Here is a 12,064-nt window from a genome sequence, read left to right on the forward strand (position 1 = left end):
ATTTCCCAGTGCAGGGGGCAGAAGTGATTACAACACTGCTTAAGCTGCAGTTCAGTTCTGGGTCCTGGATCCCAGGCAGTCTCCATGATGAGGATCTAGAATAAAAAGAACTGCATGGCCAGCATTTCCAGTGTTCCTTGCAATACAAGCCACACCTGCAGCATTTCCGAGGGGAACTGCCTTCCTCCTCAGCCACCACAGCATTCATGGTTGCATGTATGCTCCAAGCATTTACAGCCAGTGGCAGGTAAAAAGTTTAAGGCACAGTTTCCAGGTCAGAGCTGGCAGAGTCAGATGAGGAAAGAGCAAGCAAAAAGCTCTTTCCATAGACAACGCCACACAGGACAAAACACAACAAAGTTTAGCAGCAGAAGGGAAAGCTGGTCCCTAGAGTAAGAGGGAAGGGCCTGTGTCCCACTGGCTGCTCTGGTAGTGGCCAGCAGTGGGTCAGAGGGAACAGGGCAGGAAGCCAGGCAGCCCCAGCACTTGGAAAAATGATAGAAATCCCTGTACATGGCCAACAGGACAGACCCTTGGGGATACTGTGCAAAAGCAGCTCGTGGCAGTTATCAGGAGGTTCTCTGAGGAGACAATCATGAGTGACATGTGAAATTCAGTGTGCAATATTTAAAAAATAGGACTGTGTCACTTAAAGCACCCTTCCAGAGCTCAGAGCCAGGCCACCCTGGCTGCACAGAGCCCTCCCACTGTGCAAGCGCAGAGAAGACAGAACCAGAAAACTGAGATGGGAAAGCAAGGGCAGGTCCCTCACAGCCAGAGGGAGCCTGACATAGGGCAGCAAGTGAAGGGCTGGACAGTGTCTGTACCACAGCTCAGTAATCCAGGCACCGGTACCTAAGGTAACAGAGGAGCCAAATTTGTTTGCTACATCAGATTCAGCCCTATCCCTCAAGCTGAAGAGAGGCTGCAGGTCCCAGCATCCAGAGGGGCTGAGGGATGGCTCAGACCTCACTCATTATAAAGGCTTCTCCCTGCCCAGCCTGTCTGCAGCCACCGGCTCTGGCATCTCCTGGCCTGAGTGTTGAGAGGGAAGAGCCCTTCTTTGCAGGGATCTGTGTCCCCTGAGCTCAGCCATGAGGCTGTTCAGAGGCAGCGTTGCTGTGTTCCTGGAAAGAGCAGACAGTTGCAGTGCAGCAGAGCTTCTTCACAGTAGCACAACAACAACAGAAGGCTGATTTGACTTTCAATCAAATGGAAAATGATGCTTTTGATTCCCATTTTAGTTTCTCTCTTCGAGACATCTCATAGCAACAGCTTTGCTCTACTGTTAGCAGCCTGTCCTTGTAAGGAAAGGCAAGAGCCCATTAATGAGCCAAATTTAACACCGGGGAAACTCTGCTGACCTAATTACACTTGCCACATATTTGACCCATTACATTAACCTTCCTCTGCCTACTCCACAGCTAAAAGGAAAACACCTTTCAAACTTTCACCTTAGAAATCAGGACAGCAGGGAATACAAAGAGCAAGAATCAAGCAAAATAAAACCCAAAGAAAAGCAAACCCCCAAAAGCCATGTTGTTCTCAGCATCTGACAACACAAGGCTTGAAGCCATGGCACAAAGTGAACCTACAGGGGAGATGCATCAGCAGTGGGTGCAGAGCTGCCCTGAGTCAGCTCTGGCCATAGCTGTGAGCACTGGGAGGCTGCCTGAAGGACGGGCGCTTACAGCGGGGCTCCGGGGATGTAGAGCCAGTCGGCAACGGCGGTGGGCAGGTGAGTCATGGCCTGCAGCCTCACCCACCAGTAGGTCTCCATGGGATTGTAACGGTTGTCGGGGCACGGGGACGTGAGGGCATCGCAGATGTCATCCAAGACCAGAGACATGTCCTTCAGGCCGCTGTTAACAAAGGACTTCATGGTGGCCACGTGGCGAGTGAAGTAGTCGTGCCCGTAGTCCGCCCGCACGGCGGCGCTTGCCCCGTCCCACAGCGCCCGCGCCTGCTCCTCGACGCCCGCGCCCGTCAGGATGCCCGTGGCGGCCACGAAGTTGCTGGGCTCAACCAGGATGACCCGGACTCCCCAGCGGTACATCTCCTGCCGCAGGCAGTCGGAGAAAGCTGCCACCCCGAACTTGGAAACGCAATAGCAGGAGCGAGACGGACTCGCCATCCGTCCCAACATGCTTGTGATGTTCACCACACGGCCTAGAGGGAGAGGAGCAGGGAGGCATGGCGGGCTGCGGTCAGAACACTGTGGTAAAAAGGTACTTTGTTGGATGATGCTGATTTACAAAATCTGAATGTGGAAGAGGCATCCAAATGCCCTGGCAAGAAGCCCTTCTGTCCCGACTCACACACAGCTAGACCCTGCTCTGACCACCCCCATGGACGGTATATGTGCCTGTCTCGGCATTAGAAAGGATTTAGAAAACATACATTTTCCTCCTCATTTCCAAGTAGGGAAGCACCCAAATCTTCTGAGGCTACTGGCTGTATGCTCTCACAGTGTGCCCCACTCCTGCATCCTGCCAGAGAAACGTTGAGGCTCCCAGCTCACGGTGGAAAGCCCACAGCAGCGTGTGATGCCACACAGCTGTGCTGGTTCATTCTGTAAGCGCAACAGCTCCTCTGCAGCTGCTCTGCCCAACACAGCTGCACGCTTCTAGACCTGAGCTGGGTGGCAGAGAACCAGGAGAGGTTTCTCTGAACCTGCAGCATGAGCAGCACAGCCTGCAGCAGGTGGTGAGCAATTGCTTTGTGCACCATTTGTCTTTCTCGGATTTTACTTATCTCTCTTTTTTTATCATCCATTTGGTTGCAACTACTATTATAATATTTTATTTCAATTATTAACCTGTTCTTATCTTGACTCACAAGTTTCACTTTTTTTTTCCCCACTCCAATTCCCCTCCCCATCCCATGGGGGAGCGGGGAGGAGTGAGCACGTGGCTGTGTGATGCTTAGTTGCTGGCTGGGGTTAAACAATGACAAGGCATTTGACATCTCACCAGCTATTTTTACAGAGAGCATTTCACAGCCATAGAGCATGACACCCTGCTGCAGCTTGAAATTTTAGCTCAGAAAAAAGTGGGTGGCTCTGCTCTCTCACTGCAGACCTCAGAGCAGCCTGGAGGGGCTGTGGGAACCACCTGCTGACCTGATGGGTAAGGTGCCTTTTGTAGTGAGATGGAGCTTGTTCAGTGGGTACTTGCTTTCTGGAAATGGTTTCTGAGACAACAGAACTCAATATAACTCCTTTCTGTCCTCACAGAGCACACAGCTGTGCCAGCTTGCTCCCACACACGCTAAATAAAGAGAGTTCTGCTCATACTTTTTTTTTTTAAAATATAAAACAAAGACTTTTGATAATACTGTTGTCTTGTAGGACACCTACATTGGCTGTTACTGACTCGTCATTATTCCAGCACTACCACTCTGAAATCACCTGTGAATTGAATATCATGGAGGGAGAAGATTCAGTTATCCAAACATGAGCACTTGGTGGACTCCAGAGGCCAGGGTTATCTTGCCACTGTTTCTAAAGGTGGCCTGGAATCCTGTGTCACATCTGCCAGCACTACACAAAGGTCTCTGATATCCTGGGATGTTTAAATAGCACCTGCTGTGTAGGTGCCTGTGCTGCCCCAAGAGTGGTCTGTACTACCAAATGCTCACACAGCATGTTGCACCCTGCTGTCTACTTTGCCTGTATGCCTCAGACACCCTCCTTGGACTGCACAGGCATTCCTTGAACCACAGTCTGAGTCATGATCGTTAGCTGCATCTCTTTGCTGTGCTGCAAAAGCTCTCCCCGAGTCTTTCCAAGGTGCCCACATACCTTTAGCTCTGCGAATGAGGGGCAGGAACGCCTTCGTCACCCTGACGGTGCCCCACAGGTTGACCTCTGCCACCTTCTTGTAGTTGTCTAAACTTGCAAATTCCACCTCTCCGAAGGTGGAGACGCCAGCATTGTTCACCAGGCCCCACAGACCTGCCCACAAACACAGGGTCAAAGAGGGGAAGGAGGAAGAGTACTGCAGAGGAGCTTTCCTTGTTGTTCAGAGTAACCCGACCCCTTGATAAAGAACGGGGCACTTTCAAAGTGCTGTAGAGAAAAATCCAGCAAAGAGGCGAAATATACTCTTGGTACATCAGAAGTGAAGCCAGTGGAGCTTGTTTGAAACATAGGGGACAGTGATGGGGTCACACGAGCAGTGCCTCCCTGAATGTCTCCTCTAAGGCCAAAAGCTGTCCTGGGCCTTTGTAACGCTGGGGCTGGCCGACCCTCTTTTATGCCTCCTGTCGGTCCCACGTTTATCTTCACTCTGACTTCATCATGGCATTTGCAATTTGGAGTGGGCTGGACTTTCCCTCAAAACAAACAAACGAAAAAGGAAGGAAGGAAGGAAGGAAGGAAGGAAGGAAGGAAGGAAGGAAGGCAGGAAGGAAGGAAGGAAGGAAGGAAGGAAGGAAGGAAGGAAGGAAGGAAGGAAGGAAGGAAGGAAGGAAGGAAGGAAGAAAAACAAATATCTTGGATTTCTAAATCCTCTTCATAACCCTGACTCCCTGTTTTGGAGAGTGCATGGCATTGATCTGCAAGTTCATGGCCCAGTTAACACCTGCTGTATTTAGTCCAGGTATTTGGTTTCCCTCAACCCTCACTAAGGCAGAAGATGGCAAACTTACAACCAACCCTTCAAACTACTAGAATTTAAAAATGAACACCTTCTTTGCAAATGGAATTGACTGCACTTACCAAGAGCTTCTGCATTGAGTCACTTACATGCTCAGGACTTAGAAGGTCACTAAGGACCTGACCCTTCAAAGCTATCACTGCAGGAGTCCCAGTGTAGGACTGAGCCTGAACTTTGTGAATTTATTGAAGCAGGGGACTATGAAGACATAAACTTCAGGAGAAACAAACAGAAGAGCAGGAACAAGATAATAGAATTGCTCCCCATTAGATGTCCTGCCATACACCATGGTTATTTTTCATGGTGTAAGTACTCAGTTGGAGTCAGGGCTCTTTCTACTCCCCGACCTCCTTCCTCCCATCAAGAATAAACACATGCCTGAAGAGTCTTCATGTCCAGGGAGCTCTGACATTGCTATCAAAAGCACCCACGTCAGGACACCTTGTTGATAAAACTTATCAAGCCCTCTCTCAAAAAATTTTGGGCTGTTTGCCCTACCTCTGCTCCCCAGCTCCCCTGCCCTGACCTGTGAAAGTCTTTTAATTATTTTCAGCCTGTATTTACTCATGGTCAGATAGGAACAATATTGATATTGTGCCCAACACAGCCCTCTAAGCACATTGCAATACTCTAGCACTGCCCAATAAGCACCAATGGAATTTATCCTCCTGGTGCATTTAAAGACACCAACACGCCCTTGCTCTGGCTCTCTACCCTCACACTGGCCCTAGGAGTCCTGTTCCCTTCTCAGCTATGTAGGTTTTCCCTGAAGGCTGCTAACCAGCCATGTATGGTGGACCAGAGAAGGTCCTGTCCTATTCAGTGGTAACAGTGGCCTAACCATTCCCTCGTGGTCTGGCCTGGAATGGATTTGCCTATTACAGCTGTCACCATTCCCACATTTCCCAGCTCTCACACAGTGGTCCCAGAACCCCTTCTGCCCTGCACATCTGCTCCTGACAGACAGTAGTGAGTATGCTCCAGTTCACTAGCCTGCAGCTCTATCCTCCTCCAGAACCCCTTCCCAATTCCCACTGGACCACAGCAGCCCCAGGGGATAACAGATAATTTCTGTCTGGAAGCAAGAGCCAAGAAAGCTTCTTCCTCATCTACTTTCATCAAAGTTTCTAAATGCTGCAGTTAGGTAGTTCTGCCCTGCCCCAAATCCCCTGCCTGTCACTGCTGCACTTACTGAAGCTACCTGCTTTAACAGCTCAAGATAACTCTGAAATCCACACTCAATGTGGCAGCCAGCACAGCATCTCAGTATCAGCGGGGTGCCCTGTGATGCTGCAAAGCAGGCTTGTGGTCACCAGCAGGAGGACTATGGGAACAGGGGATCATCAAGAAGCTAGGAGAGCAAATTTGACAGGCATTTAACAAAAACCACAGAAGACTTCAACTGTCAGTCTCAAACTGACCTCTGCAGAATATTCCTGATTCCAAATTTCTCTTCAAGTTTCCCATTCCTTGGGTTAGGAGGTTTAGATTCAGGGACATTCAAGAAATCACTCTTTACAATAGTTCATTCTTGAAATTGCATTGGTCACACAGGTACAGAACAGTGCTGACAGGTGCCCAGTCACAGGGCTGTTTGCTGCACAGCAGTGTGCTTATTGAGCACAGCCTTATCACTATTACTTCTTTAGTGTCAACAATACAGTAAGAACTGCATAGGATTGAAAACAAACAGGGCACTCCTATCAAAATGGATTTAGCCTTATGTACACAGCAAAGAAGAAGAGGTATAAATATACAGCACAAGAACTCTTCTGCACTCGCTCCTCTGGGGCCACGGTGTGCAACAAGCACCTCTGTGTAAGGCACCTCAGTCTCAGTAGTCTCTCTGTTTCAGTATCTATTTATTGGCAAGCCACAGACCTAAGTCACACTGATGGGCCTAAAAAGAAGCCTATGCTGCTTTGTAGGCTGTGCTGGGGCAAACAACTACAGGATCAGGCTCTCAGAGCAGGAAGAACTGGTCCAACTTGCTAAACCAGGATGGGAGACTTCTCTGTCCCTGCTACACACAGGGTTTTGCAAACTGCTGTGCTTACAGATACTGCATTTACAGAAGTTACAGTTTCTCCCTTACAAGCTTTCAGTCAGTGGGAAATGGCTCTGTGCCACCACTGCCATTGCTGGGCTCTTCAGGAAAAGCTTGAGAAGCTGTGAACTGTATGACGAGGGCTGAGATTGTGTAGGAAGAAAAATCACGCAGAGAGAACATGTGTAGGATCAGAGCTCAAACGTAACTCGGTTATATTTCATCTGCTTGTTTTAGGAGGGTGTGCTCATGTAATCTGCATGAAGATTAGAGCTGTTGTTATTTACTAGGTTTATGCTTGCTGTGAACACAGACAGATCCATGGCACTCTCATCCAAGCTTCAAGAGGAGCAATCACCGTCCAGCAGAACGACCCTTAAGTCCTGAAGTCACAGATGTGAAACTTCATCCAATGCCCTTCCCAGACACTCAAAGGACAAAGACACAGGCTGTTCTGGGCTTGCTGCCACTAGTGTAGAGTCAGTGCCTAATCCTCCAGCCAGTCTTTATCTCTTTCCATGTGTCCAGCACATCAATAGTATGACAACTCTCCTCACTGACTGAGGTACGGCATCAACTGACTGCCAGCCACACAGTTTCACAGGCCTCCAGGCTTTTTAACCCGCTTTTGGAGGTGCACAGAGGGAATGACTTGGCCAGTCCGTGGCCTGCTCTGTAGGAAGGATTCTGTGAGCTGTGCTGGAAATACAAAGATTGCCACATACCTTCCTCTGGCTCCTTCAGGGTCCTCTTCACAAAATCCACAGCGTGAGCTACCTCCTGGTCACTGCACACATCCATCTGTAGCACTTTCATGCGATCTGACTTAATGTTCTTCAGCTCCCTGGCTCCATCTCCATTCTGATCCTACTCAGCAGAAAGAAAGCTGTTCCACTAAGTCCGACAAGGAACAGTAGTGCCTGAGGCCAGGCATGTTCACATAGTCAGAGAACAGAAGCTATTGAACCTGCACATGGAGAGGTAAACCTGGTGCACAAATAAGCACGAGCTACATGAACCGGTGTGCAATCCACAGCCATCTTCCTATTCCTTCCAGCACAGCTCCTGTATCTGCATCAGTGACCCACTGCTCTGAAGGGCCACAAAGCCCCTGCTGTTAGCTCCTGGCACAAAAGATTTCACACCCATCATGCTGTGAAAAACTATGCCTGGGATAACTGTGGGTGACTCTCCACTGCCTCAGTCTCCATGCTCTGCAGGTAATATAGCAGACACTTGTAGAGAAATCAGTCAGATTTTCTAGGCTTAAAAGCAAATGATTAATTGTGCACTGTGCTCAAGTCGTCCCAAAATACTGCCTGGCTTCTAATGAAATAGTATTGTCAGGCCCCTTTGAAAACAAGACAGCAGGACACCTTTGGCAGCCTAACAGCAAATAGCCTGATGCTATAGGATACAGCAGGAAACATTCACAGTTGAACCTATACAGTAGCAGTAGTAGTAAATAACAATAATAACAATAATTTGCTCTTATTAGACAGCAGAACAGGATGCACAGGACACATGCACATCAGAGATCTGCCACACAGCAACAAGATTACAGACACAAGGCATGAAAGGAGGAGATTCTGGCTGAGGAAGCAAGAATCAGTCCTTTTTTCACCCTAATAATAATAATAATTTCTCAGTAATAAGAACATGACAGCTCTGCTTCCCTTTCTATCCTTTTTCTTTCTCTCCTCTTTATTTTTTTCCTCCCACTGCATTCATTAGAAATTCTGTTACCATTGTGGGGTTTTTTGTTTAGTCAAACATAAACACAGTTCAAATTCCACATTTTGCCTGGTCACTTCCAGACACAATTGCTGGATTACTGCCTAAGCCTTACAGCCTTGCTCAGGTGGTATATAACAAATAAAAGTGAAAAGAGCACAGATTAGCTATGCAGTCTCCCAGCAGGCTCAAGATTTAATTCACCAAACTACTCCCTGAATTACAGGCTCTGCCTCATTAGGGAGGAAGAAGTTATGAATTGGTGAGTCACCATGCCTGGCTGCCACTCTTCCTCTAGCACTTGATACCAACTCCCACAGCACAAGGGCATACAAGGTGAACAACCCTCCCACAGTCACCTGCTCAGCTGCCTCTGCAGCCAAGCCGATGTAAAAACACGTGTAACTGCTTTATTTTTCCACATGTATCTCAGGCTATTTAATGTATACAGTATACAACAACACCTGCACCTTCAGTCCAGGGAACAGCCTCATGTACTGAAGAAAAAGAGATGAAATGTCCATCAAAGCCTCAATACACAGTTGCCCTGGCATTATAACAACAGTAGGAACAAGCTGCTGACCCCATGGCTGTGTATCATTTCACAACTGGCTTACTTCTAGGTATCCTACAAATGGCAAATAAAGACTTGAAGCTTTTCAAATGCACACCAGACATAGTGACATGCCACGTTTACACTCTTACCTAGCTACAAAAAGATTCCCTGAAGGTGGCATTATGGGTGGTTAGTAACATAGTCACCAAAATGCTTTGTGCCCTTTGAAACAGGTAAATGTTGTCTGGTTCTTCACTATATATATGAAAAATGCTCTTGCATCTCACTGAGTTATATAAAGCAACTTTCAGCTGTTCAACCATGAATAAAGTGGAGCTAATTTGGCTTGTAAAGAGAGATTTACTGCATTTGTATAGAAATAAATGCCTAACTATATTTGTACTTAAGTACAAGTTGTCATTTCAGAGCGCTGGAAATACCTTTCTCTATGTGTTTTTTAATCCTTCACAATCCTTACAAATTAAACAAAAGATATTTCCACTGTCTTTTGAGGAAAAAAAAAAGTAATAGGCCAGCAATTAAAAAATCCACTATAAATAGTTTGTGTTCATATTGAAATTAATTTTCCCCTATCACCAATGCAACTCAGTCTACAAAGTTACCTTCCCAGCTACCATCTATTGACGGCTGACAGAACATATTGATTTTGGAAGACTGACTTCAACATGCAATATCAATTGGAACCACTTTTCACAGTCACAGACACCAAGTATGACCCTACTTAACTGTAAAACAAATTGTTGAACTCTTATGTCAGAAAACCTCTTCACAAATGAAGCATTCATGGATCTCTATGGAAAGTGAACATCATGTTATGTTCTGTGGTCTTCGGGGCCTGTAAGAACAATCCCTGTTCACACACTCATTTGGTACTACCTCCTTGTTTATTAAGCCATAGATTTGCTAGTAGTAGTTCCCTGGAGTGGTTTTTGTGGCCTTGGGAGTCTGCAGCAGAAGCCACACAGCTGCACAAGTCGAGCCGGGTCCTGACAGCAATGGCCCAACTGCTCCTGCAAAACCTCTGCCCCCTTCCCTCTGCTGTTGCCTTTTTATCGCATTTTTGTCCTCTCAGACAATCTTCCAGCTTCCCCTTCCTGGTTCTATCAGAGTTGAAGGCCTGATCCAGCCCAGCCTGCTGCACAAGGACTCTCCAGAGAGGCCATCAGTGGGCCCTGGCCGTTTGTCCCCAGCTATCTCATTTGCCCCTGTTATCCTGCCCTTGCAGCCTGCGCGGCCCTGGCTGCCCACCCCACCCTGCACCTCGCCTGGGCTGCTTCAGAGCAGGGAGTCCAACAGCCACACCAGCCCTCTCCACCCAGCAAAGGAGCCTTCCTCCAGCTTTTGGCTGCCTCCCCTTCCCCTCACTCCTGTCCCTACTCTGCTTTGGAGGATCCCAACACAGCTGGTGCTGAGGGACAGGATGACCATCCAGGAGCTCGTCAGTAGACAGCTGTCCTGTAATGGACCAAGCAGTGGCTTTCTCCCCTGGACGCTCATGGGATTCGGGATGAAGTGCTGGCAAGCAGCAAGCTGTGACTGGGAATCAGGAAGCCCCAACACAATGCTGACTGCCTGTGGATCCCACAGCTCGCTCTGCCTGTGCCAGGCCCCCGCCCTGCTGCTGCCCATCCACCCACTCCCTTCCTGGACAGGAAGTACACCTTGGATTTGGCATTACTGGATTACACCTAATTGATTTCCAACTCCATCCAGTCTATCAGGACCATTTGGAACCCTATTCCCCAAAACTCCTGCACTCCTCCCTGTTTGGCACCGTGCACATTTTGTTCCAAGTGAACTCGATTCCAGGAGGCACTTGCAATAACATTTCCCTGGGACTGGTCAGCAGTCACAGGCTTATAGTATAGATTTGCTCATGAGACTATCATGAGGGACTATGTCAAACCCCTTATTCAGGATACGTTATTCCTTCCCCTTTAACCACTCTGCTGCTCAGCTAGAATGAGATCACACAGACACTGCACAGTCTGTTCTGGGTAAACTTACACAGCCAGCCTGTAACACACTGTGATCCAGACAGCTGTACAACTGACACATCAGTGTGCTGCAGTTTCATCTAGCACACCAAAGGCAAGTTGCCTGGCTGCACATTCCAGAGGTGCGTCCCCTTTGGGAAAGGAAGTACAATATCTGCCCTCTTCCAGCCTTCTGGGAATCCCCTGGCCTCCAGGTACTCCTGAAAATATCACCCATGGGGCAGAAATCTCAATGGCTCATCCTTTAACAGTTCAGCACATTTTGTCAGGCCTGATGAACTTTAACACATCCATTAATGCAAACATTCAGTTTTTTTCCCTTTTCTTGCCTGCAGTCCTCATAAAACCTGCACAGCTATCAAAACAACCTTTTTTTCTTTTCAGTAAGATCAAAGAAAATACAACAATGATTATTTCAGCTTTTTCTGTACTGTCTACTTTTCAGGTTATTTTGTAATCGATTTCTGTGTGCTTTTCTCTCTTAATCCTAATACATTAACAGAAACTTTCTCTATGTACTTACTTGTCCTTGCTAAATGAAATCCCTTTTACATTTGACCCTCTCCAGTTTTATCCCAACCTGCTTGCAGTATTCCTGTTATTCCTGTCACTTTATTTTTTATTGAGTGGTCATTAAAAAGCTTCTGATGCACTGGAGAGTGTACTGCCTTGTATTCAATGCAAGGGCTTTCTGTGATGATTGCTACTAGGGGATCTTTTAACTCTCTGTGCAAAAAGCACAGAAGTGATGATGGGGTAACTACTTGTAAACTAACAACCTGGCATCTGCTCTGATAACTGCCCTCAGACCTGCCCTGAGGCTGCAGTGATGCTACAGGAGCTCCTGCCTCTCTCATGACAGGGTAAGTTTTCTTGCATCTGTCATGAGCAGTTACATGCACACTGCCAGTTACCATGGGGTAGGTGCATGTGCACTCCTTTACTTACCACCAATAACCACTCATATGCTCATACCTTGTTCTTCACAATTGATCTGGCCTAACAGCTCCCTGCCTTCACCGATGTTTCTTGCTTCTTTTGGATCCACCAT

At 47.6% G+C, this 12,064-nt stretch overlaps 1 protein-coding gene across 1 annotated transcript in view; it reads right to left on the reverse strand.

Moving 5' to 3' along the window:
* LOC104550696 (D-beta-hydroxybutyrate dehydrogenase, mitochondrial) overlaps positions 1–12,064 on the reverse strand; it is a 17,944-nt gene continuing 5,880 nt past the window's right edge. Inside the window, exons 3-5 of the mRNA XM_062005799.1 lie at positions 7,431–7,572; positions 3,803–3,955; positions 1–2,169 (exon numbers count right to left, since the gene is read on the reverse strand). Of these exons, the coding sequence (XP_061861783.1) occupies positions 1,688–2,169; positions 3,803–3,955; positions 7,431–7,572 (777 nt within the window). The 3' untranslated portion in view covers positions 1–1,687. The remainder of the gene's footprint in view (positions 2,170–3,802; positions 3,956–7,430; positions 7,573–12,064) is intronic.

This window comes from Colius striatus, chromosome 12 (assembly GCF_028858725.1).
Source record: "Colius striatus isolate bColStr4 chromosome 12, bColStr4.1.hap1, whole genome shotgun sequence".
NCBI classification, from domain to species: Eukaryota; Metazoa; Chordata; class Aves; order Coliiformes; family Coliidae; genus Colius; species Colius striatus.